General features: G+C 41.2%; 2 protein-coding genes and 1 long non-coding RNA gene across 4 annotated transcripts in view; 1 reads left to right on the top strand and 2 right to left on the bottom strand.

The window, feature by feature from the left end:
• Positions 1-1,733: 1,733 nt before the first annotated feature.
• xkr7a (XK related 7a) lies at positions 1,734-8,269 on the bottom strand. The gene is made up of 3 exons (XM_051425133.1): positions 7,674-8,269; positions 5,048-5,247; positions 1,734-4,789 (listed from the first exon to the last, which is right to left on the bottom strand). Exons 1-3 carry the CDS (start codon positions 8,207-8,209, stop codon positions 3,834-3,836), a joined length of 1,692 nt encoding a protein of 563 aa, XP_051281093.1. The 5' UTR covers positions 8,210-8,269; the 3' UTR covers positions 1,734-3,833.
• Positions 2,149-20,694, top strand: part of LOC127377357 (uncharacterized) — a 180,823-nt gene continuing 162,277 nt past the window's right edge. The window contains exon 1 of the long non-coding RNA XR_007887672.1: positions 2,149-2,262. This is a non-coding gene — a long non-coding RNA (uncharacterized LOC127377357). The remainder of the gene's footprint in view (positions 2,263-20,694) is intronic.
• rap1aa (RAP1A, member of RAS oncogene family a) lies at positions 9,785-19,763 on the bottom strand. 2 transcript variants are annotated; one of them, XM_051425147.1, is made up of 9 exons: positions 19,676-19,763; positions 17,722-17,879; positions 15,445-15,532; positions 14,838-14,906; positions 14,692-14,748; positions 14,457-14,597; positions 13,166-13,309; positions 12,388-12,505; positions 9,785-10,528 (listed from the first exon to the last, which is right to left on the bottom strand). In XM_051425147.1, exons 3-8 carry the CDS (start codon positions 15,499-15,501, stop codon positions 12,416-12,418), a joined length of 558 nt encoding a protein of 185 aa, XP_051281107.1. In that variant the 5' UTR covers positions 15,502-15,532; positions 17,722-17,879; positions 19,676-19,763; the 3' UTR covers positions 9,785-10,528; positions 12,388-12,415. The 2 variants fall into 2 exon arrangements, with proteins under 2 accessions (XP_051281107.1, XP_051281108.1); XM_051425148.1 differs by having other exon boundaries at positions 17,722-17,857; positions 19,676-19,694.

The raw sequence follows: 20,694 nt of genomic DNA, 5'->3' as shown, positions 1-20,694 counted from the left end.
TTTGGTCGGTGTTTATACTTTCTTTTTGGTAATAATGTAGTTATAAGTTTTGTTAATATCTATTCATAAATGCTAATTTCTCAGTTTACAATAAACCATCAAGTGTTTGTTGTTTGTGTTCATAAGCAATGTAAGTCAGTAAATAAAGTCTGTGTCTGACGACCTGGGAATGATAACGAGCTGTAAAGTGTGTGGAAGAAACTACGGTGGCCAGGAACAGCCAATGTTAGTCTGTTCTGGGCTCCTGTAGAAACAAGGCGGACTCCATGGAAGGTGACCGGCTGCGTCTGTATCTGTATATTCAGGTGATTACACACTAATGAAAACGTTATATTCTATTTCTGCCTGTAGATCGTCCTAAATGTTGCACACTGGACCTTTAAGAAAAGAGTCACACAGGTCTGTGGTATCCAAAATGTTGGCACCAGCTATCTATTTAGCATTTGTTAGTGGACTGTGAAACTCGGTTGCTTGTTCTCTCATTTCTCTGCAGCAGTAGGAGTTAATGGGACCGATTTAGATTTTGGTTTTACACCCCACTGACTTGCAAACATGAAGCTCGAGTCTTTTTTTTTCTCCTCCAAGACAGAAACTGAAGCGTGAAAGTTTTTCCATCCCCACAGAGGAAGCGACCAATAGACGGAAATCCTGAGCGTCCCTTCCTTCACAGCTCGGAATAATTACAACGATAACAGCGAGCCAAAGAGTGTGTTTTTAATAGGTTCATCTGTTGAGAGGTCACGACCTCGGTTGGATATACAGCAGTTGGTTGTGACAAGTTCAGTGCCGCTAATCCACTGATCCACTGTAACACAGAGATTGGATTTAGTCTCAATCCAATCAGAACACTCCTCAGAAGGATCTATCTATCTATCTATCTATCTATCTATCTATCTATCTATCTATCTATCTATCTGTCTGTCTGTCTGTCTGTCTGTCTGTCTGTCTGTCTGTCTGTCTGTCTGTCTATCTATCTGTCTGTCTGTCTGTCTGTCTGTCTGTCTGTTTATCTATCTATCTAACTCTGTCTGTCTGTCTGTCTGTCTGTCTGTCTGTCTGTTTATCTATCTATCTAACTCTGTCTGTCTGTCTGTCTGTCTGTCTGTCTGTTTATCTATCTATCTAACTCTGTCTGTCTGTCTATCTATCTGTCTGTCTGTCTGTTTATCTATCTATCTAACTCTGTCTGTCTGTCTGTCTGTCTGTCTGTCTGTCTGTCTATCTATCTATCTATCTATCTATCTGTCTGTCTGTCTGTCTGTCTGTCTGTCTGTCTGTCTGTCTGTTTATCTATCTATCTAACTCTGTCTGTCTGTCTGTCTGTCTGTCTGTTTATCTATCTATCTAACTCTGTCTGTCTGTCTATCTATCTGTCTGTCTGTCTGTTTATCTATCTATCTAACTCTGTCTGTCTGTCTGTCTGTCTGTCTATCTATCTATCTATCTATCTGTCTGTCTGTCTGTCTGTCTGTCTGTCTGTCTGTCTGTTTATCTATCTATCTAACTCTGTCTGTCTGTCTGTCTGTCTGTCTGTCTGTTTATCTATCTATCTAACTCTGTCTGTCTGTCTATCTATCTGTCTGTCTGTCTGTTTATCTATCTATCTAACTCTGTCTGTCTGTCTGTCTGTCTGTTTATCTATCTATCTAACTCTGTCTGTCTGTCTGTCTGTCTGTCTGTCTATCTATCTATCTATCTATCTCTCCTGTACAGAAAGGCACAAACAGCATAAGTCAGGTAAACACATTGCTCTTTATTTTAGCAACAACAACAAAATGAAATTGTCTTCACCTTCTTGTTCTTTTTTTTTTCTTGCTCTGAACAGCAACAGTCTGGCATGACCAGTTTAAGGCTTTTTGATTCTAGCTTTGTGTTTGAGGTACAGCCTCGCCCAACTCCTGCCATAACACGCCCATTTTATGGTACACCATGTGGTTTTTAGGTGATGGATTTAGCACCATAGTAGAAGCCCCCTCTGGCTTTGTTACTGTAACGAGGGGTGGAGGTGGTAAAGGTGCTCTGTGGGCCATTTGTTCATTTCAGTGTCATCTGGGAAAAATGAGCTGACTGGACAGTGTTTACAACAAAACTGTCATATCTCAGTGACACAATTTCAAATTAACTTAAATGCACATGGCAAGACTCCTTCCTCCTCCCCTTTCCCCCACATACACACACACCCATACACATGCTGGTATGTGAGCTCACACACACACACACACACACACACACACACACACACACACACACACACACACACAGGTTCAGAAATGTTCCCTCTTGTGACTATTCAATAGAAAAACAACCCTGATAAAAGAAAGTACAGTAACGCTTTAATTTACAAGTCCGATAATTCTTAATATTATTCAAAGGAAGCTACCTGGAGATAACTTATATAATTTAGCATTAATTATAACTAGGAAACAGACTGTTTAATTGGCAAACTACCAAGTAATCAGTTCCAATTAAAAGCTAAGCTAGTGTAACCTCCTTTAGTCAGTGTATATGCAAAGAGGCGAGTTTGAAATTCAACATATAAGAAGAATAAAATTAGTGTGTTTAAATACTGTCAAGGAAATACATGAAATTTTCTCTATTTTCCCTAAAATTTATATCAAAAGTCAAACAGACCTGTAAAATAAAGTGTTACCAAAAGTACCACATGCCTGTACCATCAATAATATCAAAGCTATTCTCTTAGGAGTCTGGAGCAATTTTTTCTTTTTTTTCCTTTTTACATTTTGAGACAATAAAATATGGATACAGTACAATTACAGACAGTGCTGTCCCTCTGTAACGTCCCCTTCATACTACAGTTTAATTTACATGGAAATGAATGTCTGCCCTGCTTCCTCCGTTGTGTAAGTTGGATGCAGTATGAAAATACAGCTGTCCTACCAGTAGAATTCCTCCTGTAAATGTAAATGTAAATTATAACGTAGTTATTTGTTCGGTACGTACACATTCTGAATGAAGGTGCATCCTGTTATAATAATGATGGCGTGTCCCCAAAAACAACGGATTGCTTGTAAACACACACAAATCTCTTTTTTTGTTCTAGCTTACCTTAAAAAAAAAAAAAAGAAATATAGTACCACAGGAATGTTGTAAATCCCACCAACAGCATGAAAATGCTCAAAGCCTCGTCACAAATAATCACATTTTCAAACTGTTTTTTACATTCAACTCAAATGTTGCTTTTGAACCGCCCTTCAGATTTGCAGCAGCATTCTCAGAGACTCCTTCAACATGAGTGAAAAGCTATGGGAAAATCATGACCATGATTATCAGTGCCTATATTGTATTTATTGTAGATTGTGTTTTAAATTATGGGTGAGAGTTTACCATCTCTTTCTCTGAGTTCTAGCTGCCATAAATAATCATGCATGTTGAAGGCTCGTCTCTGTTGTCGACCGCCTTGAGAGGATGTGCTGAAGCACCTTCGCTGAGGAGGACTTTCTGCCTCTTATTGATAATCGTACAGCTCCACTTCTACCTGTGCTTCTCTCTAAGCTCACTGGACAGCGAGCGTCGCTGCTAATGTCGACTTGCTTCCTGTACCACATCCTGACCTGAGAAATGATACAGAAACCGAATATATGCACCATCATCATTAGACCACATCACAGCACTTTGCCTTTAGTAAAAAATACCACACTCCCTTTGTGGCCCCCTTTTCTTCTCCTGTTTGTCTCCGCTGCCTGACAGTACTGAGAGCATTCAAGTAGGCGTGGAGCGGAAACAGACTGCTCTGTGAGAGTCATCCACCTGCCATTTTATTTAAGGCCGGATGTCCACACAGTGGTGAGCTGAGTCACAGCACCTTCAGCACATCACACGGTGGTCTCGTACTCCATCACTTCTTTGGGTGTGCCCAGACAGCGGTACTGAATCCTTGGCGTGACCGGGGCAGCGCTTTCAAGCACCAGGATGGTTTTACGCAGCCGGCGGTCGATGAAGTGAGCGTCCCATGCCGGGTACTTCTTCCTGGGCAGGTCTATTCGGATGACAGGCCCCTCTGTCCTGGGTGTGAGGTGGGTCACCGGGGCCTGAGCTCCCCGAGGTGGTCGTACCTGAAACACGTCTCCGTCTATCCCAGGCCCCTGCTCTCTGTCGGAGCCTTTAGTTCTCTGGAGGGTCCTGGGGGGGCTGCTCACCACGTCAGGGGGGAGGCTGGAAGCTGGGGAGGCCAGCAACTCCACGGGCACCTCCTTCTCCACAATATAGCCCCACCCAGAGACTGGGCCGTCGGGGTGCAGCAGACAGTAATACACAAACATGAAGAAGGTGCCCAGGGCGTAGCTGCTGGCCACCACGCACACCATAATGACGGCGTAGAAGTCTGAGGTACGAGGGCTGCGGTACAGGTACCAGGCAGTGGTGAGCGCCACATTCTCCACGAACACCGTCAGGCTGTAGATGAGCATCCTGCAGCGAGTGCGCCCCTCTCTCACGCTGAACCAGCAGAAAACATACACAATACCCACCATCATGTTGTAGATGATCTCCTCCCATTTGGACATGCAGAAGTCCGTTTCGCCTTGAATTATCCAAAACGTCATGATGCACCAGTGGGCCACGATGAAGATGCCAAAGTAGAGCTGGAACACGGAGGCGAAGAGGGCGAAGGCCAGAGTGCGGGCCCCGATGGTGAACAGGTGCCACAGGATCTGAACTATGACGGCCTTGTAGGTCATGGGTAGCTTATCATCTCGGGAGTCCCTCAGAACCTTCTGATAGGAGGCGATCATCCAGGCGAGGGATATCAGCGAGGCAGAAGCTGAAAGCCCTGAGGAGAGAGAGGAGGAGCGAGAGGAGGAGCGAGAGGAGGAGAGAGAGGAGAAGAGAGATTGAGCAACAGAAGTTAGACAGGGATGGAAATGGCTCTAGGGTTGCTGTTTCACCGTTTATCACAGCAAGAATAAACAGTTCCCTGCTCTGCGGGGGACTGATTGATGCGAACCCAAGTGACTCATCATGCACAGTGTGGGCCGCAGACGTGTGATTGAGTGATTTGGTGACTGGTCATTTCTTTGGGCACACTCACCCTGAAGGGGCAACACCTGACTGGCCTGGATCATGATGCTGAGCTGCAGCACCAGCTGGGGGGCGCTCTTCAGGAAGGACTCCAGCAGACGCAGCATGCTGATATCCGCGCTCTCAAACATCATGCGCCAGTAGTAGTGACGGCGCTCTGGATCTCTGTGCCAGCGGCTCTGCACGCCCAAATACAGGGCGTGGACGTACCTGTGCATCAGAGGCAAGACACAATTCAGACAGATTCATCGGTGCATTAAGTTTAGTGGAGATTGAACAGAATTTGAGGGCTTAATACTGTGCTTCAAAAACTTTTGGACATCAAACACAGACTCTCAGAAGTCATAACTCATTATTCCAAACTCTGGGAGCTGTCAGTAGTTCTTGCCAAAAAGCTGGTTGCTTGCTCCTCCAGGATTTAGATTAGACTGAAACTGAACTAAGCAGCTCTGTGGTTTTTAATTTTAGTACAGGCATCGGAGGGGATGAATGTAGAGCTTGTCTGCAATCTCTTTCGCAATAAAATCAGTCACAAGGGCTGCAGGAAACGCAAACTATGAGCGAAAAGACATCCAAATAAATGCTCTCAATCCAATCTTCACATTGAAGGTTAGGGAGGAAGAAGAAAAAAGAGCTCGCTATAAATCCCTTGTTGAACTCCTGAGCTTTACTGACATGTAGTCCCCACCCCCCTCCGCCTCAACCTCCATTTGAACTTGTTCCATAATGACCTTGTAAAACCAACACACATCATTTTGTTGACACGTGAACTGTGCAAACATATTCCCGCACTAATGTGTTGACACGTGACACCTATCTGCAAATATGCAATGTGCAAATGATTACCTTTTATCATCTCAGAGCACCTAACGGTTTAAAAGAAATACTGGTGGCTGCCTCAGAGGACTGGAGCTATAAATGTCTCAGTAATGGCCTCGGGGAGAAGGGTCAGAAGAGCCCTATGTCAACAAGCCCAGTGAACCACAGGAGAGTTTGTGTAACCCTTTTTTTATGTTCTGCTTTCTGCTACACAAAGTGTGCCTTGGGATGTAACACAGAGAGAAAATAGAGCATACGTGCAGTAATGAGGGTCAAAGACTCAGCCACACACACACACAGTATCATTGTGTGCACTGTGTCTGTAACACAACCCCATATCCCATCTCTTGTGCGCTGACATTTAATTCTGGTAGCCGGCCCCAAATTGATCCCCGGGTTCACCTGACTGACTGTGTATCAGTGACGGATCATTTCCGAGTTAACAGCCGAGGGTGAAACATACACACACACACACACACACACACACACACACACACACACACACAAACACACACAGTGCTAATCCTCTTAATGTGCAGACACTCTGGTCTGAGAGCAGCAGCGATGAACGGAGCACCACACCACAGCTTTTAATGGCATTACCGGTAATTCTGTGCCGCCACGACGTTTTAATGTGCTCCTGGACACACTCACACAAAGAAGCCTGAAAAGTCTCCAGGAGGAAATAAGGAATCAATATATATTACCCAACAGGCTGTCTAAAGAGGCCGGAAGAGAGAGACCACAGAGACAGACACAGGCTTCCAGATGAATCAAACAGCTGATTTGTCATCATTTCTCTCTATCTATATATATTTCTACATTTCCAGCGTGTCTATACAAATACAGCTTGTCTTTTGAATATCATCACGTTTCGTCTAACCCTCCCTCCCACCACAGTTCAGCTGAATGCCTCCCCCTCTGACTGGCAGCAGTTCAAGCCTGTCAAAACAGAGCACCGGAGGCTTGAGCACTGCCTCACCACCGCTGACTGAGTAGCTGACCTACAGACCTACTACCATCCAAGTGAGAGTAATGCCAAGAGTGTACACTGGTTTGTTTTTTTTAAAGTCTCAGAGCACATCCCTGTTAATTAAACATGTTTGTGCTCAGCTGAGAAGGAAGAGACTTAGAATCTGAAGCCTGCTGGGAGGTTTTTTGAGAATATGGATTTTACAAAAATAAAGAGAAGCAGCCTCAAGATAAGAACTGAAAATACACTAGACAAGTGGGAAGGGAGGCGGGTGCACGTATAGCTGCAAATAGGAAGCAACTCTCATGACATTTATGACTATTTTCTTCAGCAGTCAGGCTGCTTCTCGCCCCAAAACCCCACAAGACAAAGGGATTTTTATTTTTTTATATAAGGCGATTGGTGTGGATGGGTTGATGATTTTCCCGGGAGATGATTGACCTAAAAGCGCGTCAGGGGTGGGGGTGGTTGGAGGGGTGGTGGGGGGGAGAGAGAGAGAGAGAGAGAGAGAGAGAGAGAGGGTGGAGTCTGATTCTGCCTTTCCAAGCTGGGGGGGGAGAAACGTCAAACAATACCAAAAAAAAGACATCATGACATTTTGGGCACAGTCTCTCCCTGAATGATTAGGTTTCATAAGCGACAGGGAGTGAACACACACACACACACACACACACACACACACACACACACACACACACACACACACACAAAGGCAGAGGCTGAATGTGTAGTGTAGTCACCCCCCCCACACACACACACACACACACACACACACACACACACCACCACCACCCAACCTTCCTCCCCTCCTCTCTCAGTTCACGTTATGAGTGTTCAGACTTACCTCCAGACCTGTGCCAGCTGAAAGATGTGAATGATGGCCTGGAAGAGCCCCATGAAGACTCTGCAGCAGCCCCGGGCTCCTCCCCCGGTGCCCGGCCCTGGCAGCACCCCGGCCGCGGCGGTGCGGCCAGCGCCCCGCTCGCCGCTGTCCTTGGTGCTGAAGTCGCTCTCCTCCGCTCCCGACGCCGCCACCACGGCGGCCGCAGCCGTGCCGCTCTCGACGGTCTCCGAGAAATCGTAGGCGAACCATCGGAAACTCAACACTTGCACGACCACGGACGGGACTATCACAAAGACCAGAGTCAGCGCAAAGCACCAGTAGTCCCTCCTTAGGTAGTAGTCCGCGGCCAGCCACAGGTCTGAGGCCCCGTCCGAGAAGAAGACCAAAAGGGCGCACAGCGTCCAGCAGCAGTCCGGGACGGAGTAGCGCTGCTCGGCGGGGCGGCGCTGGGGAGGCCGCGGGTCCGACCTGGAGGGACACTCGGGTGGGATTTCGTTTCGTAGAGAGACGGGTGCACCATCAGATTTCGCGGCCATGTTTGTTGTAGGGAAGAGAGTGAGTAAGAGATGGGAAAATGATGGAAGGGGAGGGGGAGGAGGAGGAGGGGGGGTCGCGTAGCCTGTCGGTCTGTATGCATGCGTGTGTGGGAGAGAGAGAGAGAGAGAGAGAGAGAGAGAGAGAGAGAGAGAGAGAGAGTGAGAGAGAGGGAGGGGAAAGGAGGCAGGGAGGAGGGCCAGGGTAGGTGAGAGAGATGGAGTCACCGCCGCTCATCAATCTGCGGTGATAAAACACTGTAAATGTGGTTTTAATTGCAAAGACAACACTGGGAGCTTTAGGAAGGAGATTTCTCTGGTGTTTGGTCACAGCTGGAGGTTATTATCGTTTATACTCCTGCACAGGTAACTCCACTCATACAGGAGGGGTTGTGACATACAGTCCCTTTATTTAGTATGCAGAAGATCCATCCTTTAAGTGAAAAATACCAGTACAATCTAAAAATAAGTCCCGCATTCAAAATCCCACATATTAAATATTATCAACAAACTGTACTTATTCTCATTATTATACTCATTGACAACCCTGAGTGGCATATTTTATGTTTATTATTTATATATATTTAAATGTTCCTGTTTGTTTTGATCAGAGACGAGTTTCCTGATATTTCTATGTATTTTTTAATATGATTTTTAACAATCATACATAACTTTATAGGCTTCTAATGACATATTCAGTGTTTTCTTCACGTTGTTTTATTAGCTCTTTGGTTGTTTGATGAGGAATAAAACTTGTGTTGAGCTCTCCAAAGTTTACCTCCCAGAGATGTTGGTATAGGCCAACTGTGTATATGTTTAAAGTAGAATCAAGAAGGCCTCACGACCCCCCTGTGAAGCTTTGGCGACCCCCAGTTTGGGAACCACTGTATTACAGCTTTAGTGAGAAGTGTAAGCAGCATTGTAGCTGTTGTAGCTGGAACTGGTTCTAAATAATTTGTGAAGTGAGATAAATCAGTCACACGATTCACAAACAAGATGTCAGGACTTCTCGAAAGGGTCAAAAGTTACAGTAAATGTTAGGAAGCCATAAGATTGGTTACTGGGGCAGGAAAGAATACAAGATATATATATATATGTTTTATACTTTTCACTTCACTTTCTGTGTGAACTGTTTTTACCATCTGATCAGTTTCTATTCTGCTTTTGCTGCCTCCACCTCTCTGAGTCGGGCAGTTAGAGTTCCTCTTTCTCGGCTCCTTCCTCTCTTGGCTCCAACTTCCCGCAGGTCAGCTGAGCCAACTCCTTTCCTAAAACTCTGGTGACTTGGGTTTAGGCTGTCACTTCTGCCAATAAGAAACACTTTGAACTCTCTTGAAGGTATCGATCCTGTCACTAATGTGTGTCCTGATAAAACACAGAAACCAAAAGAAGTTTACTAATACATCACCAACGTCAGCGTTTGTCTGCTGTGGAGAAAACACATATTGATAAAACCATTAAAGGTGGTTTGGTTCATATCCTGCAGCTCTAGCCCACAAACAGCAAGAATTATATTTCACAATTAGATAAAAAAAAAAACCACACTTAAGCCACTCAACAAAAAAACAAGACCAAAAATAATGAAAATGTACTAAAATTTAATCATTCATAAAAGCTGGAAAATCATCTGTGACAGCAATATTAGAGTTGGTTTAGTACAATATATTTTCAGCCTCAAGACACAAATCAGAACACACCATTTTCCCCCCGTCAGTCTATAAAATACTAATTTCCTTAGCTTTATTATGCAAAAATGGAAGAAGAATATATTATGGGAAATATGGAAGGCTTGCAGCTTTCAATATAAAACAAAGTCACTTAGGAAAGATGTTATCTCGTCAATACACATCCTTGTAAGTAGGAGCGAGTAACTTATGGACAATGATGCATCTTTGACACTGTTAGTGCAGAAATGTATGAGAAAGGCCAACATTTCACATGTTTTCTTTTGCAAACGTATTGTCACAATATGCCAAAGATTGATGTTACTTTCAATAAAAACATTTTTTTTTTTTAGTTCCCGTATATGGATTTAAACCCACGACCTCTTCTTCTTTTACACTGATATTTCCAAAAGAAAAGACACCTTGGAGAAGAGAAAAACAAAAAAACAAAAACAGAGTTGTCATCAGGCTGCCAATACAAAGAAGAGGTGGATTTCTTTGCCATTAAAAAAAAGCAGAGAAGAGAGAGTATGTGCCGTCTCCTGCCATTTTGCGGGTGGTGAAGTATCTCTTGTCAGCCTTTTTTCAAAATGCTCTGGAGAGGACTTGGGAATGCTGGCACACGATCCACTGGGAAACAGTTAATCATTACAAGTTTCTGCAAATAAAAAATAAACAAAAAAACAACGTCAGTGCATATTAAACATTGTGTAGAACATGAGGTGAATGCGGAGAAACAGGGGCCTCAGTTGAACACACTGAAATACGCCAGTGTTTGTTGTTTCATCAATAATCCAGATTTATGTCCTCCCTTGTACCCGTCGTAAAGTAATGCCTCTGATATTGTATCCTTAGAGAACGCCAACTTCCTCCTTGCAGATGAGACAGCAAGTAGTTGCACTAAATCTCCATGATAATATAACCAGTTATAAAAATATTCTTTCAGGTTTAAAGAGAGACATTTTGGTTCAGGCTGTGCCACAGTGAATCAATGTTGTTCTGCTGCAGCTTGCTAAATGTTAAATGTCAAATAAAGTCAATTGTTTTGTTCCAATTCTGCAGCTTTTATAGAAAATTAAATGATTATTCTAAAATGAAAGACAACATTTTGTGAAACCAGATGTAACAATGTGGGGGGACCATAGAAAACTGTCTTCTGGGCCGGATCTGGACCCAAGGCTGGTAGTTTGAGATCAGTGTTTTAGAGAATCTGTTTTGGGAGTTGATCCCAGTGCGATTAAAAAAACAACACAGCTATTACCAAGAGTTCAATTCCCTTCACAGAGGCCTGAATGAACCATCAGCGGATACAGGACGAGCTCACTGAACACATCACATCCTCTCAGCTCATAACACACTCAGAAATGACTTCAGTCCACTATTGAACATTCGTCATCTCAAACCTTTTTGTTCTCTGTCCCAGAGCCAGATCTGTTAATAAACCTTCACTGGACTTAAACACATCAGTATTTTTTACATGTTATGTCCCTTTAATCATACACTTAAAAGGGTATATTAATTTTTCAGTCTTAAAACAATATTCAGGGGCTCATATGAACAATGAAACATCCCCATTGAATGCGATTAGGGGACAAAATCTTTGCTCTGTACCATAAATTTATTACAAAATGTGTCTAAAGATGAGACTTCAGCTGTCTGATTTAGACAAGGCAAGGGGACATCCTCCAAAGTCTTTTTAGTAGAAAAATCCCTCTTTGTGTGGGACTTTTGTACTAAAAGACTTACTTGCTTCTATGTCCATGTGGGCCCCTGACTATTGCTTTAGGACAGACTTGAACAACAGTGAACCCATCCTTATAAACATTGGTTTTGTTTGACAAATTGAGGTTTAAAACTTGGTCATTCAAAGAACATCATGTCTGCCTTCACTGACATTATGACGGTGATCCAAGGCAACGTAGTTTCATCTGAACAGTCAGCACAGCGTGATATTCTCTGTGATGGATTACATGTGTCAACCAAGCAAGGTTGATTTTAATATTAAAAGACTATAAACCAATTGCTCACATTAGAGGGAAAACGCATACAAACACACAAGGGCATGAAAACAGTGGCTGGTAAATGTTCCAACAGCAGGTGGAGCCACAACATCCATGAAAGGCTTTCAGCTTCACTTATCTACATAAAACATTTTAAAACCATCTTTGATTCAAATTTTTAAAAAAAGGTGAAGCCCTAAAATGGATTTTCACACATTGGCTCCAGTTTTTCCTTCCTTTCACCAGTACACATTAAAACAGACTGAAGAGGACGTTCAATCATTCATCTTCCTTTTCCAAACGATTTACTCTTTTAAACCTACAGAGATGCTTTATGAGACATCGCTGTTTCAAGGACATCAGTGATGCTTTATCCTTTTACTGCAACAACAAGACATGCTTGCTTTAATAATTACTGCACTGAATCTCTAAATGTTCAGTGACAATCCAGAGAGCTCAGTGAGCAGTGGGAGTCGCGCACACGTCTGGAATAAATTTGGTTTCAACACCCACTCACCTGGCCTGGAGCTACTGTGGGAGGGCATTTAGAGCAGTGTGCAACTTGACTTCTTTTTTGTCTTCTTCTTTTCCATCGGCGTTTTTCTGTTGATCTGTCGCACCAGATCATAGAAAATCTACAACAGAGAAAGTTGCACGATTTCAACATTTTTGCTTCGGCACAGAACAAAGAACGAACATCTTGCAGTGAAAAGTCACTGATACATTTCAGATGGAAGAAGAGAATATTATGGGAACTATAAAAATAAAACACATATTTCTGGCACAGTAAAAGCAGAAATGTGAGAGACAGCCACAAACCCTTAACAATTAGTTAATTAATCTACAGAAAATTAACCCCCTGAACATCAAGCAGGTTCTGGCTGTTTGGTTTTTGCTTCTATCACATTTCACTTTAATATACAAGTCCTGCACCTCTATAGAAACAGCATATTGATGACTAGAAGTGCTCAAAAAATGTCTTTCGTGCAGTATAACACTTGTAGTGTTAACCACATCGGGGGAAGAAAACAAGGCTATATATGTATATGTATGTGTCACATATCATCGCATGAAGCCTTGCTTTGTGGGTTAATAGGCAACTATTTTGATTATTTATGGTCATTTTTCAACTAAAGAAAAGCCAAAAATCACTTATTTTTAGTGTCTCAATGTGAATATTTTCAGGTTTTCTTGATCTTATAAGATTTGGTGAAGATTTGTCACCATGCACTTGAACTCCTCTGCCAATGCTATACATGCTGGTGGTCCACACGTGGTCTAGTCGTAGCACTTACCTCATTAACATTGATCTTTGATTTAGCTGAAGTCTCTAAAAAGGCACAGTTGTTCCACTGACGGGCCAGGTTCTGACCCTGCTCCTTGCCAACCACACGCTCGTCCTCCAGGTCACATTTGTTTCCCACCAGGATCATAGGAACCTAGATTGATTACCAGAAATGTCGAAGTAAGATACTGCTTCTGCATTTCACAACAATATCTCACTTCATACAACACTATAATTCTTACACATCCAAATATAAATGTGTAAGTGTCTACAACATCAAGTTTTTATCACCCCAGTTTTTAAAGCACACGTTCAACAGCAAAATGTTTTAGCAAAGCAAGACCTCAACCAAGACACAGACCAAGCAACTTGCTATGAATAAATAAAGCAAGCACTCAGCATGCTGTATATCCTCTCTCTAAATTAAGAGACGAAGAGACCAAGACTGAAAGTGGCAGGTAGCATCTAACAACAGCTCTGACATTTCCACCCTGTCACAAAGTTCCTGCTCCCCCTTCGATCTGCCCTCTCTCCCACAGAGCAGACTTTAATGAGGGAGTGATGAGCCTGAGAGGCGACACAGGCAGATTATACAGAGAAACACCAAAGGTTATCACAGAAGGGAAACTCTCCACAGACTGAGGAGGAGCCTTAAAGAATTGGTGGGTTGTATGGAAATAATAACGTAATACTGATAGACAGTATAATATAGTAACTTATTGTTGTTGTCTGAGGAAAACCCACACATCTCTAAGTGTGTTGATTGTGTGATCCTTTAGTCCGTTGTATTTATTCTCCCGTTCATCATCATTTACCTTCTATATTTATGTCCTAATATTCATATTTTCTTACTTGGATTGAAGAGTTGATCATCAGAAATTAATTAGAGATCTGTGTTTAGAGTTTCTTTATTGGTTGGGGAAAATGCTTCCGACATTTAATGCTAATAAAAAACGCATTCGATTGAATTGAATTTTATGATTCCAGCTTCTCATTTGAATTTGTTGCTTTTGTCTTCCATTTTAGTAAAATTTTATATTTCTTGGTAAAAGAAGGCACATAAGAATATACAACAGATATTTTTTTCTGTTTTTTTTAAGCAACCAAACAATGAATAATACAATTAAACGCATGTATTAGTATGTTAATATGGACCTATTGTGTCCGAAATAAAGGTACAGACCTTTAATGTGATCCTACCATGATTCATATTTCCTGCTCTACAATTACCGTTCAAATCACTCACTTCATTAGTTAGCTATAACATCAAGTGTGAAGTTTTAAAAGAATAAAACACTCACATCCTCAGTGTCCTTTACTCGCAGGATCTGTTCCCGGAGGTCCTGTAGGTCGTTAAATGTTGACTGCGCTGTAATGGAGTACACCAAAGCAAAACCTTGGCCGTTCTTCATATACAGGTCCCTCATAGCCGTGAACTGTTCCTATAGAAACAACAACAGGGGGGAAAAGCTGTCAGCGGGGCCTGTCTGCAGTGTAAGACCCGTCCATCTGATACCCATGTCTGACTTGACTTACTGTTCCAGCCGTGTCCAGGATTTCAAGCATACATTGCTGCCCGTCAACCTCGACTTGCTGTTGGAGAAAAAGTGGAGGCATTAAAACAACCAATCACTGAACTGCTTTAACAAAGTTCAGGAGGTCAACTGTGTTTCTGAGCTTACCTTTCTGTAGGAGTCTTCTATTGTCGGGTCATACTTCTCCACAAAAATGCCTTGCACAAATTGGACTGTCTGAAATGGACAAATAAAACAAAGGAAACATTAGTTTTTCATTACCTAAAAAGGTATCAACTCTCTTGTAATGTTCACTGTTTGTACTACATCTATTTCCCAAAATAAAAATATACTTATTGTTGACTTACATACTATGATTCATCATCAACTTTAGTCTCTGACTAGACGCCAGTTCAATTTCTAAACAAGGATAATTTATATTCTTGAAGCTGCATAGCTCATGACTCAGGCTTATTCCTCCCTCCTAGTCTCCCTTTTATTTATTGTGGCCTCTTGAAATATTACATCCTTGAACATTTTATCTGCAGAATAAAGCCTTGTACCACAACTTGTATTGCTAAGAAAGCACCTACCATTTTACAGAATACATTTCTGTTTAAAACGAACTGGTCTTCTCATTTAAAAGCACTCTAAGTTACTGTAAACTGCATCATAATGGTGCCAATAACACATTTTACTATAAATCTGTGATAAACATGTTAACTGAGGCATCTGTGATGCTGATTCCCAACCCACGGCAGCAGCAATCACTCACCAGTGCAGATTTTCCCACGCCTCCTGATCCCAGCACCACTAGCTTGTACTCACGCATGGTGGGCAACTTCACTGGACAGCACAAGGGTCTGTGACAGGACAGAGAAAAGAAGGACAAAGTAAGACAGAGGATCTTTGTGTCATTTTCAGCTACACACAAAAACCTACTGAGCTCTCTAAATCTTAACAAGCTTTAACTTTATCCAAATATCCGTATTCCTGATCCTTGGTGATGTTGTTGTGGAGCACAAACACTGTTTAATGTCTGTATTTAACTGTAACGTCATTTGTTATTGCTTGTGTTTGTCTGATAGTTGCCACAGACACAAAAGGGACTTTCCAGAAGAATAATAAACAAAACTAAACTAAACAAAATTAAAGATCGTTTTTAAAACATGATTGGAATTAATTCACCCGACATCCACAGTTTCACTATTACAATAATGTTTCATTTGAATCAAGGTGTGACTGTACAATCTCCTTAGCAGCGCTTTTAGTCATTGACACAAACAACGACTCACAGGAAGTCTATTCTCTATTTGTACCAAAAGACTTTGTCACGCACTGTACAGTTACAGAAGTATGAAGCTAGTGAACAAGCTGAAGTCGGTACAGTGTCTACAACGAGGAATCATTACTGACATCAGCAGATCAAAATGTCGTTTCTCTGCCAAAAAAATTAGGTCTCTTTCCCACCCACTACCATGGGACCTCAGCTGTCATGACAATAGGGGCGTTGCCTTTAATAAAACAAAAACAAAACAAAAATCAAGAAGAGCCGAAGGAAACCGCAATAAACTCCTTAACTTCAGAAATTCAGATCAGTGCTTCACAGAGTTGTAGCAGAAAAGGAATTATTAAGTAAGTTATAGTAAAAACGTTCTAAATCTGACCCACAAGAGTGTGGAACCGTGGTGGACTGATCCTGAAAATGACAAACAGTGCAGTCAGTAGGTAGAGTTTCAGTTCCACAAATAACTTCATCTCATTACAATACGGAGGAGAGAGGCCACGGAGAATGACCTATCATCAACTCCATCAGCCTGACACAGTTTAGACAGCGTACGTGGCCTAGAAAATACTGGCAGTCAGAAGAATTGTGACAGCCGTGAAAATTGTTTGGGATGAAGACACACATTGTTTCTTAAAACAATCGGTAACTATCCCGGGTCATTCAGTGAATAAAAAGTAGGATTATTATTATAAATGATTAATGCATCATTAAGGCCTTCACTAATACAGCAAGCTGTTCTTTGGCAGTGTCATTTTCCACCAGTTTTGTTTATTTTTGTGTTGTTTTGTCTTGTGACTGCTGAAAATATGAACAATGGGAAAATCACCACCTCACACTGACTCAAGCGCGTCATTGTTTTAGATTTATTTCAGAGAAACTCGAGTATATCTGCCTAACTTGCTACGCACCTTGATAGATTTGACTGAATGAGGAAAAGGTTGACTGTAAATATTAAATTACTTTTTATTTTAAGGAGAAGTTCAGAGATAATGAGCAGCAGCACAGAAAACATATCTCATAAAACATCATCTCAGCCGAAAATCAAATAACTAAACATTTAACCAAACACGTACATGTGGTGAAAAGTGTTTTTTTTAAAAAGGAGCCGTGTTTTAAATTCTATTCTGAAATGCAAATCTGATCTTCACTTGATGTACAAATGTCAAAGAGGGGGTGATGAACAGTAAAATCTCATTTAAAAACCTCTTCGAATCTACTAATCATACTAGGTCCGTGGGACATTTGTCAACTGTTGGAAACAAACAATACAGAAAACACTCTGTCACACTCGACCGGCATTTGCAATTCTAACTACGACGTATGAAGCACCACCAGAAACCCACAGTGTGAGACAGGCACACGAGGCACTCTACAAAGGGCCATTGTAATGACCCTCCTCTACTCAAGTACACCATACAAACAGAAAATGGAGATCAGAGGGTGCATGCATGGCCACTGCACTGAAATCATTACCAGGGCGAGGGGGGGCACCATCGTGTGCCTGATGCATTCGTTAGCCTAAAAACGTACATCAAGGCAAACCACTGTGAATAAAATGTAAATGTACGTAGGTGTCACAAAACTTCCTTTGAAGCCCCGACATCAGATTAGAAACCTAAACCTTCCCCTGATTAGATACGAGCCTGGACTCATTTCAAGTGTTACGCAATTGAGCCGACAACCTTCACCAATGCTGACAGCTAATAAACACACAACAAAATCTGTACAGGGAGACAAAAAGAAACCAACAAAAGGTTGACCTACTGTGTACACGGCTGCTGCAGATGACAACTCCCTCTACATCTGGGGAGGAGGGGGGGCGGCAGATCCTCAGGTACACTGGTGTCAGCGGGCAGGTGCTGAGGGTCGGTCGGGAGCCAGAAAGCTAGATTACACCAAACTGTTCAGACAGGAAACTGACCCTGAATTAAACCAAATAATAAAGTGTTTACATTCAGATCAGCACTACATAACCGGTCTAGATAAAATCTGGATTAATCTACAACAACGTTTTGTTTGTCTGTTTAAAAAAAAAAAGCAAGCAAATAAGGAAATCTAAGAACATTTTGAGACCAATGGAAAAACAAACAGATGCATTATTAAAAACCCTCTGCTGCATTAAAGATGTTTTCACCCACATTTATACTGTGGTCATCAAGTCGCAACCCACTTTTATAGAATTAAAATCAACCAAATGTAGTTTACAAATAGGCTGGTAAAGTCGTACAGAAATGTCATGACTACACTGCACACGTTTGACGTTAAATACATATTTTCATCCCTGCATTTAGAGCATTTTAATAACAAACTGAGTGAAACAGGCTGTTTTTAAGACATTTGTGGAAGCTTTTCTGTCAAAATAAAAGTCAGACATTAGATTTTTTTTGACTACACACTACGAGACCAATCCAGAACGGGTTTGCGACCCACATTCGGGGGTCATGCTTTAGAGGGGACGACTCTTCTGTGCTGTGAGAGTCGACTTTTAAAAGGAGTCAGGAGTCGTTAACATGGTTGTTGTCCCATGTTACATAACAAACAAAACTTATTCCACAAAACACCTGTTGCTAATCAGCACACTAACAGCATATATATATAAAAAAAAACTGACTCAAACCTTCAGTTCAATTCAACACAGAGAAAATATCTGATCTCTTGTGTGTCAGAGCCAGAAAAAGGTTGAAAAATAGATTTTAACCTCCAACAAAAACTTCTGGAGGAGGTTTTTTTTTTGTTGGTAAAAGTACAGCTTTATAAATAAAATCTGTGGCGGTTTGTTTGGCACACTGAATCAAACTTTTTATTTTATTTTTTCGTGTCAACTTGTAGCTCAGTTGGTTTCGAAAGGAAGGGTGTGGCTATTAGTCTCCCCCCCTCCTCCTCCTCCCTCCTCTCAATGCAACACCGTTTTAAATCACCAACATTAATGAGCCCACACAAACACAACGTGGATCTTAACGCACACTTAAATTACAAACAATAAAAGAAAAGATTATAACGACTAAAACAAGCCAGCAACGTTTGGTAAGGAGGAGGAGGAGGAAGAGGAGGAGGAGGGGGAGGAAGAGGAAAAAAAAGCTAGCTGCTAGGTGTTAGCCAGGAGGAGATACGGCGAGCTGTGCGGCACAAAAACCGTGTGTGTGTTTGTTTAAAAGTGGTGGGGGGGGGGTTAAAAGTTGAGCTCACAGTTTAATGTCACTTCTTGTCTGACAAACATTAAACTCTTTTTAAAGTCAACACAAACTGTTCACCGGAGAGAGAGAGAGAGAGAGAGAGAGAGAGAGAGAGAGAGAGAGAGGAGCTAATAAGTTAGTTAGCCTGTTAGCATTAAAAAAGGTTGAACTCTCTCTCACACACACACACACACACACACACACACAGTTCGGTTTTATGTTTAATATCTGAGACGTTTAGTCCGGTTTCTGTTCACGGAGCTGCTGATTGAGCCTCAGTCAGACATTAAAAGCTCTCGAGCCGCGGACACCGACGTTAGTTAGCCGTTAGCCGTTAGCGGAGGCTAGCCACTCCTAGCTCGAGAGCTAAACGCTGTTTGTCCGTTACACTGGAGCCGTTAGGCACGCGACCGGTCAACTAATTAACTCACAAGCGGGAAAATTAGCTGTTAAATAGTTAATTTTAGTCAAAGGGAGACAGGGGGAGAGGGGTGAGACAGGGTGAGAGAGAGAGAGACAGACAGAGGGGGGGTGAGGTCTCTTACCGTGTTCCGCTATGTGTGCGCTCGAGCTCAGTGTGTGAATGTGCGGAAGGGTTTCGGACGGAAGCTGTTGATTGGATCAGGATCAGCCAATCACAGAGGAGCAGGGCAGGAGCCCGTTTAACACACAGTTTAACCTCATGTGTTACATTATTATATAATAATACACTATAATGAGATAATGTGTTCATTATTATATAATAATACACTATAATGAGATATTAATACATTATAATGAGATAATGTGTTACATTATCATATAATAATACACTATAATGAGATAATGTGTTACATTATTATATAATAATACATTATAATGAGATAATGTGTTACATTATCATATAATAATACACTATAATGAGATAATGTGTTACATTATTATATAATAATACACTATAATGAGATAATGTGTTACATTATCATATAATAATACACTATAATGAGATAATGTGTTCATTATTATATAATAATACACTATAATGAGATAATGTGTTACATTATCATATAATAATGTGTTACATTATTATATAATAATACACTATAATGAGATATTAATACATTATAATGAGATATTAATACACTATAATGAGATAATGTGTTACATTATTATATAATAATACACTATAATGAGATAATGTGTTACATTATTATATAATAATACATTATAATGAGATAATAATACACTATAATGAGATAATGTGTTACATTATTATATATTAATACACTATAATGAGATAATGTGTCCATTATTATATAATAATACACTATAATGAGTTAATAATACACTATAATGAGATAATGTGTTACATTATCATATAATAATACACTATAATGAGATAATGTGTTCATTATTATATAATAATACACTATAATGAGATATGAATACATTATAATGAGATAATGTGTTACATTATTATATAATAATACACTATAATGAGATATTAATACATTATAATGAGATATTAATACACTATAATGAGATAATGTGTTACATTATTATATAATAATACACTATAATGAGA

The sequence above is a fragment of the Dicentrarchus labrax genome, unplaced genomic scaffold (assembly GCF_905237075.1).
Source record: "Dicentrarchus labrax unplaced genomic scaffold, dlabrax2021, whole genome shotgun sequence".
Classification (NCBI taxonomy): domain Eukaryota; kingdom Metazoa; phylum Chordata; class Actinopteri; family Moronidae; genus Dicentrarchus; species Dicentrarchus labrax.
This window is presented reverse-complemented; position numbering and strand designations above follow the sequence as displayed.